Source organism: Pollachius pollachius (genome assembly GCF_949987615.1).
Source record: "Pollachius pollachius genome assembly, chromosome: 18".
NCBI lineage: Eukaryota > Metazoa > Chordata > Actinopteri > Gadiformes > Gadidae > Pollachius > Pollachius pollachius.
In genome coordinates, this window is record NC_136951.1 from 14,558,545 (window position 1) to 14,580,992 (window position 22,448).

General features: G+C 48.6%; 1 protein-coding gene across 3 annotated transcripts in view; it reads right to left on the reverse strand.

The window, feature by feature from the left end:
- Window positions 1-1,726: 1,726 nt before the first annotated feature.
- The window catches only part of cerk (ceramide kinase), a 37,065-nt gene continuing 16,343 nt past the window's right edge, over window positions 1,727-22,448 (reverse strand). For 2 of the 3 annotated variants that reach the window (XM_079755800.1, XM_079755801.1), the window contains 9 exons: window positions 22,002-22,071; window positions 21,163-21,308; window positions 17,151-17,225; window positions 16,288-16,440; window positions 15,949-16,054; window positions 15,369-15,451; window positions 10,852-11,057; window positions 7,429-7,646; window positions 1,727-3,869 (listed from right to left, as the gene is read on the reverse strand). In XM_079755800.1, coding sequence (XP_079611926.1) covers window positions 3,818-3,869; window positions 7,429-7,646; window positions 10,852-11,057; window positions 15,369-15,451; window positions 15,949-16,054; window positions 16,288-16,440; window positions 17,151-17,225; window positions 21,163-21,308; window positions 22,002-22,071 — 1,109 coding nt within the window. In that variant the 3' untranslated portion in view covers window positions 1,727-3,817. The remainder of the gene's footprint in view (window positions 3,870-7,428; window positions 7,647-10,851; window positions 11,058-15,368; window positions 15,452-15,948; window positions 16,055-16,287; window positions 16,441-17,150; window positions 17,226-21,162; window positions 21,309-22,001; window positions 22,072-22,448) is intronic. The other variant, XM_079755802.1, reaches the window with a different exon arrangement.

Here is a 22,448-nt window from a genome sequence, read left to right on the forward strand (position 1 = left end):
AGAAGCCTCATTCATTCATCGGAGTGAAGTTAAACAAAGAAGATGTGTTTTGTTCGGTGATGGACTGTCTACTGGGCTCCTCGGCTGGTGGGCCGGGGGGGGGGGGGGGAGCCAACATTAGCAGATGTAATTACTTCAAGCACCATTAGCAGCACAACAACCTCGCCACTCCACACAAAACCATCAGCTGAAAAGCTTGGAGTGTGTGTGTGTTTCAGAGACGCAAAGTTTGTGCATGTGTGCATGTGCACGTGAATCTGTCTAACAGGTTAAAGTGTGTGATTGTGTACGTGTGGGTGTGTGTGTATGCGTGTCGGAGAGACAAAGTGTGTGTGGTGTGGGTTTATGAGATAAACAAAATGTCTGCGTGCATGTGCACGTTTATCTGTCCAACAAGTTAATGTTTGTGTGTGTGTGTGTGTGTGAGTGTGTGCGCGCTGTGGTAATAGGGTGTTGACGGAAGGTATAGATGACCTTGTGTCTTCAGCAGAGACCCAACCAATCATGTTTCAGAGATGGATACGCACTTGTTGAGGATTTTGGTGGTATGTTTGTGTGTGTTCACGTTTGAAAACAAGACTTTGTGTGTGTGTGTGTGTGTGTGTGTGTTTTGCTGGTGTGCACATCAGTAACCCAGTAATCTCTTCCCATGGTCTTCATGTGAAGGATGCTGATGCGTCTCTGTACATGATGCATTCGTCTCGCTGTATGCAGCGTGAAATATAGAATAGATACAACAACAGACGGCCTCCACACAGGACTGGTGGCTCAATACATCTCTACGAGTTATTATGTTGGTGTGTGTGGTGTGCATGTGCGGGTGTATCTGTCTAACAAGTTAAAGTGTGTGTGTGTGTGTGTGTGGGGGTGTGTCAGAGAGACAGTGTGTGTGGGTGTGTGTGTTATTATGTTGGGACATTCAACTGAGCAGTCGTGAAGGCCAAATGCTCCAACAAAATTTGCCTACTTTCTAATATTTCTGACATGGAAACTGCGCTATTTAAAAATTTGTCCTATGTTTGTTCAGACCCGGGTTTGTTCAGACCCAGGTTTGCTGTATCCAGTTGTAGACCAGCCTTGATTCCTCCTCACCTGTACCCCTCTCGTGGTTCTGGTGCGTTCCAAACATGGAGGTTGGCGAGTCGTTGACCTGGCAACCGAATGAACCAGTCGCATATGAGTTGATGACCCACTGTCTTGTGTCAGAAAGCGTGCAGGCTACATGGGCCATCGTGTCCTGTTCTCACTGACCTGTCCACCCAGGGTACAGCAGAGGATTACTTTATACAGGGCAAAACAAGATCTACTAGTTGAGAGAGCTGGACTTTGACTTTGGGATTTTGTTCCTTGCAAAAAAGAGAATTCAAATTAAATGGGGCACTTATATGTACAGGGAGAGACAGGGAGACAGGGACTTACAAAGAAAGACTCAATCATTGAGAGACACTCTCATCATAAAGAGAGAGAGACAGTGATAGAGAGAGAAATGCAATGAAAAGGACGATGACTTTATCTCTTCCTGTGTGTTTATAGTTGAGAGAGATATAAAAAGAGAGAGAGAGAGAATACCTTGATTTGTCATCAGATTAAAGGAAACATTCTACAAATGAATTAATTCAGATTACCTTTAACCTTGGGCTATTTGAGACAATCAGACATCAACAAAATCGTTTTATTATATTATTAATATTTATTTAATTATTGAGTTAAATTAGATCCTGTGACATTATGTAATCATATTCCGATTTGATTTGTGATATTACGGTTAGTCACATTTCTACACGTAGTCTGTTACAAAAACACCTACAAAAATAGTTAGCTATTTCTTTAGCTAACATCCCCAGTTCATCAGCCATCCTTATTATTAATTTGGTATAACATAACAATATACATCATACAAAAATAAATCACAGTTCCAGCCATAGATTGTCGGTGTATGCTTAATCATTTAAAATAAATGTATATAATATATATATATATAATATAAAATAATTAGTATTACTATTCTATACATATCAATCATTCAGAAAATATAACTTTCAAGACCAGCTTGTCAACCTCATAAAAATAATCAAATTGAAAAATTATGAATATTGGCGAATAAAAACCTAATATTGTATGATATGTCGTATGATATGTCTCTCTCTCTCTCGCTTGTATGAATCATTATGACTCTCGTATGATATGATACACTAATTAAAACATACTTATTAATATCATACTCCATTCCCAGTCTGTTCCGCGAGACGCCACTTGCTAAATCGTCAACACCGCTCCTTTTAACCGCTGCGTTCCAGACCAGTTCCAGCCGGTAGCCGGACGGACGGCCACACGCCGGTTAGTCTTAACGGAGCTCATAGTCACAGGTGTGACGGCGCCGAGTCACTTAGCAACCACTTTGCTCCATTACCCATGAGCCACTGGGGCCCTGTTAGTGCATTATGAAGCCATCACGGCCCGTTATCCCCCAGCTGGGCTGATCTCTCACCTCCATCACTGCGGAACGGCCGCAGCCTCGCTCTGAGCACGACCATTCCTGTTTAATGTGGGCCCCACCGTTATTGGAGTCGCTGTCTTCTTCAAATAAATACTTTGACGAACACCTCCTTCTTCCTTCTCCCAAGCTACGTCATGATTCCGGATTAGACCGGTTTTAAATCGTTCGATTATTTCAAATGAAGCGATGGTTCTAGAATCATAATATCTTAACATAGCCGTATCAAACGTGGTACCTAATGATGGTTAGGGCTTGGCACTTGGTTCTATGAGCCTCCTTCTTCTTCTGACAAATCTACTTATTGTAAGTGGCTTTGCTAAATGTCTGCTAAATGCCCTTAATCTAAATGTTAATAATGTTAATCAAATTGACCATCACAAACCTGATATATCACAAGGGCATAGTAAAGGGAAATTAAACGAGATTTGACTTTTGAAAACTAGGAAAAACAAGAGAAAAATAACGTGATAATGGACACATTATCACGTCAAACTACTATTCCCATGGTGCAGTTCACTTCTCCCCTAGCATACAACCCTTGATTCATTGAGACATTCGATGAAGTAGCCAGGGTGCATTTTTTTTTAGGGACTGAATCCAAAGCTTATCTGATTGGCTAGGGCCAGTCCCACGGCATTCCATTAAGATGCTATCGCCACGGTAACGTCTGCTGTTGCAAACGTCGATCGTTGTGCTCTACTGTGACCGGTCGACAATCAAGGAGGCTCATGGGTAGTAAAGTAGGTATCGGTGAAACAAGTAAAGGTTACGATATTAAGAGCATATTCTCAGCCATTGAGGTTAAAGTTCAAATGTATTGATTGCAACAGTAAAGAATTCAGCCATCTCTTTTCTCGTCGGTCATTATTACTGATGGAAGGATTTTCAAATAGAGTTTAAATGGGGTGAATCTCTACAGGTCAATACATCACCACACCTTAATGGAAATAAATGGAAATGATAACATTATCAATATAACCACATCGAACCCAACCAAAAAGGCAAAGGCAAGGCACAACAAAGCGGACCACGTATATTGAACAAAGAAACGTTTTCAGTATCGGAGGAATTTCCGATACTGGTATCGGTATCGGAACAACTCTAATTGTATGATGTAGATACTAAAGCTCACATTCACAGGCACATTTTAAGAACATAACTCAGCCTTGCCAACGGCAATGCTGATTAATTAAACCCAGTTCACAGTTCATCTTCAGGCTCAGTTTGTTTCAGACAGACAGACAGACAGACATAGACACACACACATAGACACAGAGACAGACATAAACACAAACACATAGACACACAGACACACATCTGCTACTGGTGCTCAATTCCTCGGGCAAATAGTCGAATCAACTTGCCCTGGACTCTGTGGAGAGAACACACACACACACACACACACACACACACACACACACACACACACACACACACACACACACACACACACAGACACCTGCCTCATTAGTAGTGATTAATACACCATTGCGTTAATGACTGTGCTTCACTGTGGTAGACCCACTGTGGTGCGCACACACACAGAAATAAACTGCAGACTTTATAGCTTTAGCGGTAAACAGGCTGATAAATAATTATTTTACAGCACTGAGAGATCGTCAATGGTCTACTACAGTTAAAAACCTGCCTGGCACGTCGCCTTTCCAAGAAATGTTCTCCCCAATCTCAACTGAAAATAATTTCCAGCCTGGCACATTACTGTTTTATTTCGCCGTAGTCTCATCATTTTTATATTTATTTATAGCCCTTAAGGTAAAATGAGGGAGTAGTAAAGAGAGAGCGGAGGAGAGACAGATTCTGCTCCCTTCCTCTCTCTCCCCGCCATTCAGAGCCGTTATGTTTCACACTACTGGGATTGATTGACAGGCAGGCTAGATTCCACCAGACCAATCGGGGAAGAGATCCCCTGATTAGTCTGAAAGGAGACGGGAGAGGTCTTGAATCTAAAAAGACTCCAAAAGGATGTTCTCGCGGTGCATGGCCCTCACACCTCGCTGACGAATGTCTTTGGCATTTCAAACTAATTACCCTCAAAGGACAGCTCTTTGATCTACCCCTTTAAGCCCCTTTAAGACTGACAAGGTCAGGGATTAGATGATCACGAACCACTGAGGATATACGCAGGTGTACATATAGTCTCATTTGTATCGTACGGCGCTTTGGGTAAAAGATCCTCAATGGCAATCATGGTGAAGCATTTAGTATTAGAGAGTTATAATGGCTTTGTTTGCCAAAGGATCATTTCATATTCATATGTTGGGATGGTTCATGGGGATGGAGGCGATGGCAGAGCACCTGCTGAATGATTAAATCCAACTAAAAGGATGAGTTAACGTCAGCAAATGGTTTTAACTCCATTCTGGCCGTTTCTCCCAAACACCATAATTAGCATCTCTCTATACCGCCAATCACACGCTCATTCCCTACAACTCCCTACTCATCCTCCCCTCCTCCTCCCCTCCGCCTCTCCTTCCGAGTCTCTTTGTAGAGCGTCTGCTTGGCTGTTCATTAGCGAGCCCGCGGCCGTCCAACGAGTTCCAGAAGCGATTAGCCGAGAGGCCGGTATGCTGAGGGGCTGGTCTGGTGTTTTAATGCACGGGGAGTAGCCCTTTAACACAGGGAGCCTATTCAATTAGCAGTGTTATAGCGGCACGGCTCATTGACAGAGTACAATGGGCCGTGTAATAAAGTGTGTGCCAAGCGACGTTTGGAGAGCGACGGCGGACGTCGTGCGCGTGCACAGCAGAACATACCATAATGGCCCGGGGTTTGTGGATGCTGAACTGCCTCTAATTGGTTGAGATGGTTTGATGTATGATTTATAAAATGTCGGTTTCTGCATTTTACATAAAGGGGATCGAATAGTTGGAAGAACTAGACGTTTATGTGTGTTTTTCTATTGCGTCGATTTAGGTCTGTTTTGTCATTTAGCAGGAGCTTGTATCCAAATGACTTGGAGGGAATGGGTTTAGGTGTCATTAGTGAGCAGGCTGTGAACGTGGGGGATCGAACCCAGATTCTTTCTGCTGGGTGTCAGATCACCCTTGCCACTGACTCTCTCTGCCCCCCTACAAGGTTTAGATAGAGTTTATATTTCACACTCTAACTCAATATCGAATGCCAATAATGTATTCCACTGTTTGCCCGCATTCAGAGGCCGCACTCGTTTCTGTAATGGATCGCCGTGGCTTTAATTGTTTGAATAAATACGAGGGCACGATTGGGATCAAGTCCATTTTTCATCGTAATGCTCTTGGATCGAGCTGAACATAGTTGTTTTTCACTGAATCGTTTTAAAACAATTAAATTGACATTGTGAATGAAAGTTGGCTGTGTTCTGTAGAATTATGTATTCGCTGAGATACGATACTCGCGTGTGACCTGGCATTTAGGATTTGTGCTTCTCTAATTGATACATCTGTTTCACAGCTTTGTTTCGCTTCCTTTTCTCAAATCGTTTCATGAGCAAAGGGACATTTACAAGAGCATGGTGGGCTACCAAACAACTCGACCAGGAAACCCAAATAGTCCACAGCACAAAGCTATTTGTGCTGTGGACCATATGGGTTTCCTGTTGTGTGTGTGTGTGTGTGTTTGTTTGAGTGTGTAAACAGCCCATAATTGATAGTTGTTCCATCAACACTGAGGTATTGCTGCTCCATTATGGAAAAAATCCTAATCACGATTATTTTGGTCAATATTGAAATCACAATTATTCAAACGACTATTTTTGAGTTTGAAAACATGATGCATTTATTCAGCATGTCTCTCCCAAAAAACACTTTGGAACTGAGGACTCTGAAATTTCGCCTTAAAAAGTAAACAAAATGGTCAAAAAGAAAATGGTCCAATCTAAAATAATGTTCAGATATGTATCCAGCTGTTTTGCCCTTTCTATAAAACATAAAAAATAAATAAATGAAAAACACGATGATATTAGTTTTGTGATCGTTTGACGCTAAAAGCGAAATCGCGATCAATATTCAATTAATCGCCCAGCCCTACAATGAGGTCCACTGACAGCTTCAGCATGGTAACGGCCGTGATGATCTACGTGTCTGTTTGACTTGGTAATGTAGGATGATGTCATTCAATATTTGAAGTACAAAAAAGACCCCTAGCAAATCGAATTCATGAATAAAATAAGAACTATATATTTTATACATTTTCACATTCAGCCTTCAAGCGTGTAGCGCGGCCAAACATTTCACACATTTCAAAATGTAACATAATCTTGTGACGCTCCAAGCGTGCATCCGTGAGCAAACCTGGCTTCTACCTCACTTCTACCTCACTTCTACCTGACTCCTACCTGACTTCTACCTGACACCTACTGGACATGGACCTGACACCTACCTGACATGGACCCGACTTGGACCAGACATGGACCTGACATGGACCTGACTTGGACCTACCTGACTTGGACCTGACTTGTACCTGACTCGTACCTGACTTGGACCTGACTTGGAACTGACTCGTACCTGACTTGTACCTGACTCGTACCTGACTTGGACCTGACTCGGACCTGACTCGGACCTGACTCGGACCTGACTTGGACCTGACTCGTACCTGACTTGTACCTGACTCGGACCTGACTCGGACCTGACTTGGACCTGACTTGGACCTGACTCGTACCTGACTTGGACCTGACTTGGAACTGACTCGTACCTGACTTGTACCTGACTCGTACCTGACTTGTACCTGACTCGGACCTGACTCGGACCTGACTCGGACCTGACTTGGACCTGACTCGTACCTGACTTGTACCTGACTCGGACCTGACTCGGACCTGACTTGGACCTGACTTGGAACTGACTCGTACCTGACTTGTACCTGACTCGTACCTGACTTGTACCTGACTCGGACCTGACTCGGACCTGACTTGGACCTGACTCGTGCCTGACTCGTACCTGACTTGGATGGCGGCGTGGGGCAGCATCTCGCCGTCACACGTCCAGGTGCTCTGGGCCGGGACCTCGTCCCCGGCGCGGCAGATGGGGCTGAAAGTATGGGTCTTCGTCCCCTTCTCCGCGTCACTCGGGTCCTCGGGGGGCACGCAGACCTGCTGGTTCTTGGGCTGGAAGCGGAACCTCCTGACGCGGTGGACCTCCACGAAGGAGTGGTCGAACTGGTGGGGGGGAACCAGAGGAGGGAGGGGAGATGAGACTGTCATCCAACCCCACAGACCCCCTAACCCAACCAGACCCCAAAGACCCCCTAACTCAACCAGTCCCTAACTTCATGGACCACTTAACCCATTTGTACCGGCTGCTGCGCGGCGCAACATTGTATCTACTAGATACAATGTTGCGCCGCGCAGCAGCCGGTACAAATGGGTTAATCCTTACCAGACACCCTGGCTCTCCCCCTAAACCACTCCCTAACTCCACGGACCACCTAACTCTCCTCTTAACCCACTCCCTAACCCCACAGACCACCCAACTCTAGCCCTAACCCAACCCCTAACCCCAAAGACCACCTCACCCTAACCCACTCGCTATCCCCACAGACCACCTCACCCTAACCCACTCGCTATCCCCACAGACCACCTCACCCTAACCCACTCGCTATCCCCACAGACCACCTCACCCTAACCCACTCGCTATCCCCACAGACCACCTCACCCTAACCCACTCGCTATCCCCACAGACCACCTCACCCTAACCCACTCGCTATCCCCACAGACCACCTCACCCTAACCAGGCCCAACACCTACCGCCTGAAGCCCACCAGACCTACAGAGAGGGGGAGGTCCAGTTCTTGGCCCGGCTCCAGGGATTGGTTTAATTCTCTCACTCACCATGAGCTCATGTTTTGCACTGTACGGCTAATCGATATTTCACTTCCCTTCTTAACGTTTCTGTAGTACTTCGTTGTTTTTCCCTTTGCTTTAATTTAGAAAAATGCTTTGGCAATGTAAATGTTTTCCATGCCAATAAAGCTATTTTGAAGTAAATTGATGAAGAGCAGGGAGGAAGGGAGAGAGGGGGAGAAGGATAGAGAGAGTTTCAGACGGTGCATTAAATGTTCATTATTGCGAACATGGCGTCTCACAGGCTGAAGGTCAGATATACTGACTGCATGACTTCTTCCTTGAAAGGAGGAGAGAGAAGATAGAGAACAGGTGAAAGGAGAATCAGAGAGAGGGGAGAAAAAGGGAGATGGTAACAGAGCAAGAACAATTTCCATCAGATTTGTCCGATTAGTTGAAGGTTTTTTTCAACACAATGGCCTCTTCTGTTGTGTTTGCTTGAAGTGAAATCCCTTCTTAATGTTTCCGAGGTCGTATCGCAAGCTCTCTCTCTCTCTCTTACTCCTGCCCTTCCCATCATGCATCACTCTCCGCACCCGCTTAATGCTAAATACTTAAGACTGAGAACTCAATTTTGTATTTCTTTTATTTTTCCATTGAATTTAAATCAGGGTGTTACCTTTTTCTCTTCTGAGGCTAGGGAGTTGGGGAGGGAGGGAGGGGGAGAGAGGGGGGGGGGGGGACAGTGTCACAAAAGAGAAAGCAGAGATGCAGAAAGGCATTCACAGCAGAGGTTGATTTCGGGGGAGGAGGGAAGAAAAGGGAGAGGAGATGAGAGCAGGGGAGGATTATGGAGAGGAGGGAGGAGGAGGAGAGTGATGCCGAGGGGGAGAGGAGGAGGATGTGAGAGAGGGAGGAAGAGTGGGGAGCATGGAGGAGGGGAAGTGAGGAAGAGGAAGGGGGGTAGAGGGAGAGACGATGAGAGGAGGAGGATGGGGGGGGGGGGGGGGGGGGGGTAGCAGGGAGCCGATGGAGGTTTGAGGAGGAAAAAGGAGAAAAGAGATGATTTTGTCAAAAGCCCCTTTCGTCTCGCTCTCACTGTCACAGAGGCTGCTTTGTTCTAGTCCACCGCCTCGCTCTGTCGTTCGGATTCCCTCTCTCTATCTCTCGCTGTCTCTTATTTTTACTCCCTCTCTGAGTCCCGACTCTATCGCTCTTTCTCTCTCTCTCCTACCCCACTCTCTCTCTCTCAAGGTCTCTACTTTGCTCTCTCTTTCTCTCTCTCCCACCTCTCTCTCTCTCTCTCTCTCTCTCACTGCCCCTCTCTCTCTCTCCGTTGTCCCTTTCTCTTTCCTCCCGTTCCCTTGCCTCTCTCCATCACTTCTCTCCCCTGGTCCTCTCCTTCCTGTTCTCTCCTCCTTGTCTCTCCTCATCCCGGGCCTTCTGTCTCCTGCCTGGCCCAGCGGGCCCCGGGCAGCACTATCAATACGCTCAGCGTCCTTGCACCGTCTCTCTCTCTCTCTCTCTCTCTCTCTCCTCTCTCTCTCTCTCTCTCCATAAAGTCTCCTCATGCAACAGACTCCGCTCCATCTTGGCCGTTGGCCGACCGCTTCCTTGTGTCGCCGGGTCGTAACCACGGCAGCGGTCACCACCCCATGGTCAGGGGGTGAGCGATTGATTTGCCGTCGCTAATTTACGAACCACTTGTTCATAAAGGTGGCTGAGTCATGTTAGGATGAGAGTAAATCGGGAACCGTCCCTCTTGCACAACGACGCAGACCGGCTATACATTAAGGTGTGAGGACAGACCAAGGAAGTTAAAGTTAGCGGCCATTAGCTTTATTAAACCCTCACCTTGACCTATCCATCTGAGTGGGTGGGCTCCCAGAGAGGAGGCGTACAAGGGATTTATGACACCTGTGTTGGCGGCTCCCGGGCCTGGACTTTAAATCCACCGGCAGGACAGTTGAAAGATCTCAGTCAGCAGTTAGCTGGGTGCTAACGCAGCAGGATTCAGAACGCACTCCGGAACCATCTCGGCTGTTGGGTTCACACAACACTCCCATCCAATCTCTGTGGAAACCATTTTGTATTGTTTTTACCCGTGGAGTGATTACCTGTACGGGACATGATCTGATCTGAGTTATGATGGAGGAAGAAGTGAGTTGGATATGGACTCAATTGAGATGTAAATCCTGGGAGCAGCATTGGGTTATAGTCAACTTTAATTGGAATTCGGTCACTTTTTGTTTTAGTGTCAAAATCTTCGGTGTTTTGATGGCACAGCAAGCCAGCCAGGAGAGTTGGGTAGAGAGGGTGTTTGACGCCTACCCTCCTTGTAGGCTTCCTACCCCCCTCCTTGTAGGCTTCCTACCCTCCCTGTAGGTATCCTACCCTCTGTGCGTTCTGTACCCTCCTTGCGTTCTCCTACCCTCCACTCGTTCCTACCCTCCGTGTGGATGTCTCTACCCTCCGTGCGTCCTCCTACCCCTCCACGCAGTCCTACCCTCCGTGTGGATGCTTCTACCCTCCGTGCCTCCACCCTCCGTGCCTCCACCTTCCGTGCGTGGCGTCTCCCTACCTGGTCGTCTGCATTGGTGTGGCGGAGGAGGTGGCGGAAGAAGCCGAAGCGCGAGCACCCCCGGACCAGGATGAGGTCGGCGGTGCCGTCGGCCAGGTGGGCAGAGGGGGACAGACCCTGTGGGCTCCGGGGGCAGGCGCAGCTCATGGTGGCCATGTTGATCGCCAGGAACTTCCCCTGCACCTCGCGCCACTCACCGCCACTTCCTGTCGGGAGAGGGCAGGCGGACAGACGGACAGACGGACAGACGGTGAGATGTCAGAGTGTTCAGATGCATTTTGCATCCTGTTCCCCACTTGTAACACGATGGATCCTCAATCTTTTATACATATTGTGCTTTTGCAGACACTTTTTCAAAAAACACACACACATAATCACACTCACGTACACACACACACACACACAGACACTTGTAACACGATGGATCCTCAATCCTTTATTCGTACTGCGCTTTTGCAGACACTTTTTCAGAAATACACACACACATACACACTCATACACACACACACACACACACACACAAAGACACTTGTAACGAGAAGGATCCTCAATTCTTCATTCATATTGTGCTTTTGTAGACACTTGAAGGCCCTTTAACAAAGCACTCACTACAAGGGCAGAAAACTGACTACCGTCAATAGGAAGTCACGTCAAATAATTTAAAAAGCAAACAAATTAATAAGCAAAAAAAAAAGCCTTTTAAAACAAATTCTCAAAGAAACACTCTACAGTGTTTAATAATAAACCGTATTTCAGAATAAAAGCATCCTGAAGTCTGAATCATTATTTAGTGAAAATGATTCAGCAGGTGAAAGGTTTGATTGGCGTTCACACAACCTCGTTACCAAGCGCCACTCTACCACTCTACATCCTGTCACTCCAGTCAGCAGATAAACAAAGGAAAAATACAGGGCTTTAACCCATCACACGTCACGTCGGTAACGAGCAGGTAGAGGTGAGAGCATCTCGTCCAAGGAGCCCTACAGGTAGACCGCACACACTGGGGCTCGAACCCACAACCTTCGTGTCAGAGCGACACCCTCACCAAAAAACAAACCGCCGCCGTGCCGACCCCAGGATTAATGTAAATGAAAACCCTTCTGCACACGACGGCATTACCATAAACAGCGCTCCTCTAATGAGGAACATTTGGGATGCGATTCCCGGGCCGAGCGCGGTGGTTTGGAGCGCGACGAGGCCTGACTGTCGCTTTATTTATCCCGCTTTTAATGCCTCTAAATATCCGCTATTTCCGATTCCGCGGTCGCGTACCCGCTGCCTGAGACAGTCCCCTGAGCCGACGCTGTTTGTTTTGATTCTCCCCGACTGCCGCGCTTCAAAATGGCAGCTCCTCCTGCGGGGGGGGGGGGGGGGGGGGGACTGGCGGAACCCGTCGCCACGGCGACACGGGTGACAACGCCGCCACGACGATGAACGACGGAACACGACCGCGAAGGTCGGCATTAGCATCTCCGCGTTTTCCGTGAGCACCGCGTGGGAACATTACGGGATTACAGGGGGGCTTGCGGAAAAAAGGTTCTGGATGCGTTATAATGACCCTGTCCCCCGTCTCCCCCGACCCCGACTCCGACTCGCTAAACAAACGCAGGGAGGCGGTAAGTGGAGGCGATGATAACGGGCCCACGGAGGCTACTTTAAAACAACAACATGCTAATTGGCGAGTGGCGACCAGAGGCTTGGAGCTAGCTGTACATTAGCCGCGCGGCGGGGTCGTTAGCGGTGGGAGAGCGTCGCGCCTCGACGGCTTAACGGTTCGTTTGAGGCCAAGACGCACAGTCAGAAGCACTGGCAGACCACAGTCTAACGCGTGCACACACACACACACACACACACACACACACACACACACACACACACACACACACACACGTCACACACACACGTCACACACACAGACACACACGCATAGACACACACACACATACACACGCATAGACACACATAGAGAGACGTATACACACACACTCACACTCACATTGATAGAGACACAGACAGACAGACAGAGACACACACACACACAAAGAGACACGTATACACACAGAGACAAGTATACAAATACACACACTCACACAAACGTACATAAACACACATACAACCGCACAGACAGACACACACATAAACTTGCACTCAGAGACACACACACAGACAGACACACACAAACAAAATGAAATGTTCACTCTCTCTGAAGTACTGACAGTGGTCTGTTGATTGATGTATGCTGTTTACTTTGTATGAGTGTGTGTGTGTGTGTGTGTGTGCGTACGTTCGTGCCAGTGGATTCAATATGTTTGTCAGTGTCATGAATCTGTCATTGTCTGGTGAACCGGACAGGTAGACAGATCGGGAGACGGGTGGACGTGCAGATAGACAGGTGGACAGACAGGTAGACAGACAGGTAGTCATCCCAACTGGGTCAACAGTACCAGCCTGACATATTAAAATGTTAGCTAAACGCTACATTTTAACAAACAACAACATCCAACGAGAACGCTCGTCAGAAAACTAGCGGAGGAAAGAGCGATGTGATTCTGCGTCTCAATGTAGTGTACGTTAACAACAGGTCGGTCCGAGGATACAACTAGGTCGTCCACAACCTCATCCCCGCTTGTAAAACGATGGATCCTCAATCCTTTATTCATATTGCGCTTTGTAGACACTTGAAGGCCCTTTTACAAAGCACTCGGTACAACGGTCAAAAACGAACTACTGTCACTATAAAGTCAAGTTTAAATCATTTAAAAAGCAAACAAATAAATAAGCAAATATATGCCCTTTTAAAACATATTTTCAAAGAAACACTCAACAGTGTAGTTGCTGAACCGTATTTCGCAATAAAAATGTGACTGGGGTCGGTAGCATTGGTTAGTGAAAATCCTTCAGTAGGTGAAAGATGTTTGGGTGAATCAGACAACCTTGTATCCCAACAACTTCCTGTCTGTAGAAGTGGAACTACCTCTCCTTAACCCCAAGTTGCTATACGACAGATGACGAAAATAATTGTTATCGGAAGGCTGTCCGCTCTCGAACTAAGTCTTGCCATTTCTATCTCTTCTGCATATGTGTGTGCGTGTGTGTATAAGGGATTCAGGACCATGTGTACACGTGTATACACAATCCATGATTCTGAGACGTCTAGTCCACTGAATCCTGCTCATTAGCTGTGACAGAAGCGCTCAGACGAACAGATGGACTGCGAGATAAATACCCAAGGACGGACGCTTTGATGGAGCGCAGACAGTCTCGGGTTCAACCCCGCCACCCTGCTGGGAGACCAACCAACACCCAAACGCTGCTAAATGGTTTCTGCTGGCAGATATAATCACCCCCCCCCCCCTTCCCTGCTGGTTTGGCAGAGGAGGGGGGGATGTTCTCAGCGACTTCAAAACGGGAACTGTGAATTCCTTAGAGAACTATAGGAATCACTTACCAATAACAGAAATGACGAAAGTACTTTTGGCGATTCGTCATCCACGAATCCAGAATAGTGCATTTGTGTTTTTATCTCTGTGTCTCGGTTGTGCGTTCCACCGCAACACTGCGCAATGGGCCGTGATTATATCGTTGTGCTCCACGCTGGTGCGTGCCTCTCGCGCACGGCGCCTATAAAGCGTGACACTTGGGTGCGCACCTCGCTGTCAGTCATTTATATTGGATCAGCGGTTAATGTGTTTGTTGACAGCTCCTGTGCCTGAACCGTTTCTAATAGTTGGTTCCCCCTTTGGGGTTTTAATGCAGTCTGTGAACCTTGCCCCGCACTACGTTATATTAAATCCTACTCCTCCCTGCGCCTCCTCCCTGCTCCTCCCCCCTGCTCCTCCTCCCTGCGCCTCCTCCCTGCTCCTCCCCCCTGCTCCTCCTCCCTGCTCCTCCCCCCTGCTCCTCCTCCCTGCGCCTCCTCCCTGCGCCTCCTCCCTGCTCCTCCTCCCTGCACCTCCTGTTGGGTCTGAGATGGTTAAGTTAAGGTGTTGGGTCTGAGATGGTTAAGTTAAGGTGTTGGCTCTGAGATCGTTAAGTTAAGGTGTTGGTTCTGAGATGGTTTAGGTGTTTGGTCTGAGATCGTTAAGTTAAGGTGTTGGGGCTGAGATTAAGTTAAGGTGGTGGGTCTTAGATTGTTAAGTTTAGGTATTAGGTTGGATATGGTTAAGTTAATGTATTGCTGGAGAGATGCGTTAGGATTGGGTGATTGTGGTCGGGTCAAAGATCTGGGCGGCAATACTGGAGGAATTGCTTGGCTGGTTCCACCACTGTTGCCTCAAAATTGTATTTTCAGTGTAATTTTCACGTATGACTGCGACTGCGACCCAGAGTGAATGAGTTGGCCATAGGTGAGGCATCCCCCGTCCGCAGCCACTCTCTCGCTTTTCCAACAATGATTTGTGCGCTTTTTTTTAACTTGCACATAAAAAATCGAGTAGGAGGTAGAAACTCAATCTACAGGAAAAAGTGTCTGTACCAAGCGGTTGATTTCTGACCGAGAGATGGAACCTAGAGCTCACCTTTGATAAACTTGTCCTCATCTTCTGATAAATGTTTTAGTTCCATCTTCTCTGAGCAGGATCCCTGCTGGCACACGTGACACCTGTAAGATCAGCAAAAGCACCTTGGTGTTAATAAAGTGCATCAACACAGACTTTATATCTTATATCTACCTATATTACGTTTAGGGAATTTAGCAGACACTTTCATCCAAAGTGATTTACAAGAAGTGCATTTGTTAGGTTCCCTGTATGCAACAAATATAGCTAGGATAAGATGCTACACGATGTTAAGTACTGTAAGGGCGTAAGAGGGGTGTCTTTAGGCAGGTAAGGGAGGAGGGGGGCGATGTGGGGGAAGGGAGTGAGGCTATGCAGAGTCCAGGTGAACTCTGAACAGGTAAGTCTTGAGTCTCTGGTCGCTGGTGAGCAACTCAGAGTTGTGAGTTGTGACTTTGTTGTTCGACTTTTGGTCGCTCTGAGTGATGGTGGTCCATACATTCAGGGGAAGCCAAGGGTGGTAATCACTGCTGTATCGGCCCATCAGAGCCCCAGGTGTGAATCCTATTCCACATGATCCATGGATTGAGTGTGTATTTACCGAGCCACACACTGCTCCCGCACCCCGGGCAGTCCCTGCGTCTCTGGGGCCGGAACAAACCAGACGCTTCCCTCATAGTATTGATGGCTCAGGAAGGTTCTTACCCCTGGAAGAAGAACACACCTGCCTGTGTTAATTCCCCGTGAGCCGACGGTCGTACGAGATCATACGAGCTCTGCGGGCAGAGAGGGTTCACAGGAAGGGCTTATAGCGCCTCCAGAAAACGTTTTCCTTCTCCAGCGATGCGCTGACCCTTTGACCTTTGACCCCGGTGGTGAACTACAGTTCAGGCCGCTCGATGAAACGGCCGCGGAAACAAATCCTAAAACTGAAGCTCACCTGCCAGGTCGTATCTCAGCGGGCCCATCCATCGGTTCCTCTCGCTGTTGGCCAGCACGTCGCCATAGAAACCGTAGCCGAGCAGGGAGACGGAGTATCTCAGGAAGTTGGTGTCGCTGTGGATGGAGCACACGTCCATGGGCTGGGAGTCTCCTGTGGGGCGCCGTCAGAGCGACCAATCAGACACTGGATGGCAGTCTCAACACATTCAGAGCGACCAATCAGACACTGGAGTGTCAACACTGTCAGAGCGACCAATCAGACACTGGATGGCAGTCTCAACACTGTCAGAGCGACCAATCAGACACTGGAGTGTCAACACTGTCAGAGCAACCAATCAGACACTGGATGGCAGTCTCAACACTGTCAGAGCGACCAATCAGACACTGGAGTGTCAACACTGTCAGAGCAACCAATCAGACACTGGATGGCAGTCTCAACACACTCCCCGGTGGGCTGGGATACGGCTTAGGAGAGCACAGGCGACAGGTCTGACGTGTGTGTGTGTGTGTGTGTGTAATGTCTTTGTTTGTGTGTAAAGTGTCTAGGTGTTAAGTGTCTGTGTTTTTGCGTCTGTGTGTGTGTATGTTTATTTGTGTGTGTGTGTGTGTGCGCTAGACCCTTTTGATGACAATATGAGGTCCACTTCAACAAAAACTAGAAGATAGTTCCTGTGAACTAACACAGTAGTTTGTTAAACTACTTGGTAATTTAGCGGATGCTTGAACCCAAAGCGATTCAGATAGGGGGGACGACGATCCTGCTGGAGGATGCATACATCGGTGATTGAACCCAGAACCTTTAGGCTGGGAGTCGAGTATCCTCACAATCAGAGTGCTCTGTGACTGAGTGAAGACGCTCACCCAGGATGATGTGCAGGGCAGAGGTCACGGGGTCGTTGGTGCCTGTGGTGCTGTAGCAGACGCAGTCGGTGGAGCCTACAACAAACGGGTTAGGGTTCGAAAAATACTTTAAAAGACCCTTTGAAGACGTCTCATCTCTTATTCATTTAATTCAAAGTAAAACAACCGGCTGGGGTTTTCTTTGACCGGGTCAAACATGTGCTTTAGAGTCTGAAGGCTGGATGCTCCCGCGATTTGCCCGGGCCGATTTTTTTATGGCCACAGCCACCAAGGATGGATGAGGGCTGGAAAACAAATGTTTTTTGTTTTGAGAGTTTTCCATTTGTTCTTTCGACGTCTTCCCCGGGGTTTGGTGACCGCCTTCCATCCAGACTAAATCGTTTGAAGCGTGTCGTTTCCTCAGAGCCCTTGAGCTAGGGGCTCAGTGAGGCGTGGAACCCATCACCATCACACACCATCGTTTGAATAAAAAAACGTTCAGCCGAAGCGATGCTGGCAGAAACAGATTCTTCTATTGAGGAGTGTATTTAAAAACCTGTGTTTCGTGTTGAGTAAAACACTGTTTTACTGTGGACTGGGCTGAGAGACGTTATCCCAGACTACCACAATGTCCTTTCCATTCTCTTACTTCCTTTGAGCTGTGAACCTCAATTAACGGAACATGACAGGAAGAACAAAACGAAGACAAAGTTACAAGTTATTTACCAATCATTACCGAAATAAAAATCCTTGGAATGGAAATAGATATTCCACTACCGGAAGTAGTGGCCGCCTCTAAACCAATGTGACTTAAGGTCCCGCCCTCTCTTTCGCCTCTAAGCCCATGTGACTTAATGTCGCGCCCTCTCTCTCGCCTCTAAACCAATGTGACTTAAAGTCCCGCCTTCTCACCCCTAAAGCCATGTTGTTAAAAATCCCGCCCTCTACCACATCTAAACCCATGTCATTTATAGTCCTGCCCTCCCTCACCTCTAAAACCATTTAACTTAAAGTCCCACCCACTCACCTATAAACCCATATAACTCAAAGTCACATGGGTCTCTAGTCAATAGCGTCCTGTAGCGAATCCCGCTTAAAACTTTCAGTCGTGAAGAAATCCCCTTGGAACGAATCGGTGTTGACAGAAGGCCAAAACAGAGGAAAAAAAGGTAAAATTGTCCCAATTTATCCACCACACAATGTGAGCGAGGGAGAGCGGTTCTGTCCGTGTGTCCCTGAGACGGCCTCTATTATCACTGTCCTCCCTGGTGTATGGTGAATGCACAACAGTGGGCGGCTGGGAGAGTGGATTCCTCAGGACCCCTCTGGCGGGGTGAGAGTGTGTGAGTGATCTCGCTGAGCGGTCTGAGGGCCGTGTCTCTCAGAATGCACATCTCTGCTCCTCACAACATCCATTCAAGTGTGACGGCTCCGCGGTGAATGGAGTTGGATGCTTTCTGAAAGTCAAAACTGAATAGGGCAGGAGATATGTGTTTTTCTTTTGTGGTTTCTTTTGGTGTTGCATCTCCTAAAAGGACGAAGACGAATCTCCTGGGTATGTCCGGTGTTGCAACAAAAAGCTGAGGTAGATATTAATCCTCTATCCTCCATCTGTCCATCCAATTATCTCTCCCTCTTTCCTCAGCCTCTCTCTCTCTCTCTCTCTCTCAATCTCTCTCTCTCCTCTGCCTCTCTAGCTCTCTTTTCTCTCTTTCTCTCTCTCTCTCTTTCCTCAGCCTCTCTCTCTCTCTCTCTCTCAATCTCTCTCTCTCCTCTGCCTCTCTAGCTCTCTTTTCTCTCTCTTTCTCTCTCTCTCTCTCTCTCTCCTCAGCCTCTCTCTATCTCCTCAGCCTCTATCTCGCTCATCCATCTCTCTATCTCGCTCTATCCAGAGGGGGAAGGCAAGAGATTGACCGATGAACAGAAAGGAAAGAGAGACACGGAGAAACAGATGTGCAAACAGAGTTGGAGAGAAATAGGGAGGGTCTATGGGGAGAGATTAGTCTGGCTATTGTCAGACCATGCTCAATCGTAGATTGCACGTTGGTCTGGGGAAGCTGCCGTCATTTTCTTCAGCACAAGAGGCGTGATCAACGGGCCTAGTTCAACTGACTATGTACGCGATTGGCTGCTTGCTGTCGCTTCCCTGTCGTCATTGTGTTAAACCAGCCAATAGCGCGCCAAGGGGAAAAGCCAACTTGGTGATTGGCCCCCGCAAAAACGTATCAGAAGCAGAAAGAAATGTATTGCTGTTCTCCAGACCCTTGTGCAGAGCGAACTCAAATTGCCGGCAGAATGGGCGGGGCTACCCACTCTAGGGAGAGATGGAGAGGGGGATGGAGAGAGAGAGAGATGGGGAGAGAGATGAGAGGGGGATGGAGTGGGAGATGGAGAGAGAGAGAGAGATGGGGAGAGAGATGAGAGGGGGATGGAGAGAGAGAGAGATGAGAGGGGGATGAGAGGGGGATGGAGAGAGAGAGAGATGGGGAGAGAGATGGGGAGAGAGATGAGAGGGGGATGGAGAGAGAGAGAGATGAGAGGGGGATGGAGAGAGAGAGAGATGAGAGGGGGATGGAGAGAGAGAGAGATGAGAGGGGGATGGAGAGGGGGATGGAGAGAGAAAGAAATGAGAGGGGGATGAGAGAGAGAGAGATGAGAGGGGGATGGAGAGAGAGAGAGATGAGAGGGGGATGAGAGGGGGATGGAGAGAGAGAGATGGGGAGAGAGATGAGAGGGGGATGGAGAGAGAGAGAGAGATGAGAGGGGGATGGAGAGAGAGAGAGATGAGAGGGGGATGGAGAGAGAGAGAGATGAGAGGGGGATGGAGAGAGAGAGAGATGAGAGGGAGATGGAGAGAGAGAGAGATGAGAGGGGGATGGAGAGAGAGAGAGATGAGAGGGGGATGGAGAGAGAGAGAGATGAGAGGGGGATGGAGAGAGAGAGAGATGAGAGGGGGATGGAGAGGGAGATGGAGAGAGAGAGAGATGAGAGGGGGATGGAGAGAGAGAGATGGGGAGAGAGACGAGAGGATGATGGAGAGGGAGAGAGATGAGAGGGGGATGGAGAGAGAGATGGAGAGGGGGATGGAGAGAGAGACGAGAGGGGGATGGAGAGAGAGACGAGAGAGGGGTCAGGTGAGCAAATCAATCAACTAAACTCGCTCTCTTATCCCTCCTTGTGTTTCTCCACCAGTGAGAAGTGTTGCATTCACACACCTGTCGACCAATCCTGAACCAATCACGGGAAAGCAGCTAATTTATCCGAGATGAGAGGGAGCGGTGTCTATTCTTAATTGCTTCAAACAGAGGCAGGTCACGGACGGATGGCTTTGGCATTTCAAACAAATTACACTTCCATTAAAGCTCTTAAATGAGTTGTTTGAACCAGATGTAGCCAACCTCTTTGTAGAACGTGTTGTTATGTTTTTTTCTGTGAGGAATGGAAGCGCGATTGTTCGTGTGTACCAGGATGGACGTCAGTGTTTGTATTCTTGGTATGCAGGCAGGCGGTATGAGTGTAGCCAGGCGCTGTTGTTTACTTTCCTGCGCGGTCTAGTAACTGTTAAACTACAAGGTTCAGGGATTAGCGTCTCGGAGAACAAACCAAACACTTAAGCTCTCGGGAGATAAAACACTGTTGTGTGCGGAATCTGATATTTCAGATTCAGAGGGCAGCTGTGGCTTACATTACAATATAAAGTTATACAATGAACAGGTAAATAACTGTCAGTCAAGCTTTATTGCCTTAGGAGCACCAGGGAGGGCATTTCTGTTGACCACCTGGGAAGACTCAAAGTGAAAGAGAAAACTACTGCTACGACTACTATGTCGATACTACTGCTGCTACTACTACCACAACTACTACTGTGACTACTAATGATACTGATACTATTGCTACTGGTGCTACTACTGCTGCTGCTACTACTGCTTCTCCTTCCTCTTGCTGCTATGAAGCACAAATCAAACGTATTACTATTGTTATAATTTCGGCCAATCGGTGTTACCCGCTTCCCCGTCGCCATGGCGACCCCTACCTGCAGGGACGATGCCGATTCGCAGAGAGCACGGCACCAGGCGGGCGTCGGGGCGGTCCTGGTCCACGCCGTGGTTCGCCTGGGTCCCGGAGACCAGGCCATGAAGGACCTCACTGAACATCCCGTCTCCCCCCACACACACCACCCTGGGGAGCAGGGAGAGGACGCACACACCACCTCAACACACACACCACCCTGGGGAGCAGGGAGAGGACGCACACACCACCTCAACACACACACCACCCTGGGGAGCAGGGAGAGGACGCACACACCACCTCAACACACACACCACCCTGGGGAGCAGGGAGAGGACGCACACACCACCTCAACACACACACCACCCTGGGGAGCAGGGAGAGGACGCACACACCACCTCAACACACACACCACCCTGGGGAGCAGAGAGAGGACACACACACCACCTCAACACACACACCACCTCAACACACACACTACCCTGGGGAGCAGAGAGAGGACGCACACACCACCTCAACACACACACCACCTCAACACACCCACCACCCTGGGGAGAAGAGAGAGGACGCACACACCACCTCAACACACACACCACCCTGGGGAGCAGAGAAAGGACACACACACACCACCTCAACACACACACCGCCCTGGAGACCAGAGAGAGGACCTGAGGAGACCATCTCAACACACACCATCCTGGAGACACGGAGACCCTCCATCCAGAAGGTCTTTCCCACACGCACGCACGCCCGGTACACACAAACGTACACCCACAAACACACATAAAAAAGAAAAACACACACATAAACATATACACACACACACACACACACACACACACACACAGGAGAAAGATGACTCACCCGTCGTACTTGTCCAGATTGCCGCGCTGCTCTCTCAAGTGGTCGCGGGCGTGATTGGCGCGCTCCGTAACTATGGACACAGATTGGATGTCAAGGATGGGGCGTAGGGCTGGAGGCGAGGGGCTGGAGGGGGGCTGGAGGGGAGGGGCTGGAGGGGCTGGAGGGGAGGGGCTGGAGGGGCTGGAGGGGCGGGGGGCGAGCGGCGCTCAGAGGGGACGGTTGGACTCCGGGCCGCACGCCGTGGTTGGGATCGGAGGCGCTTGAGCGGGAGGACAGACCGGCGCTCCTGAGAGACAGAAATAAAAGATACCTCTGTGGCGGGGGCCTGGTCAGAGAGGGCAGCAGAGCTGAGAGGTGATGGTTTAATCCCATCCCAGGTGGGGAAGGCCCTTTGTACCAGGCAGTCTGTACACCCGCTACTGATCCACCAGCTACTGGTCCACCCGC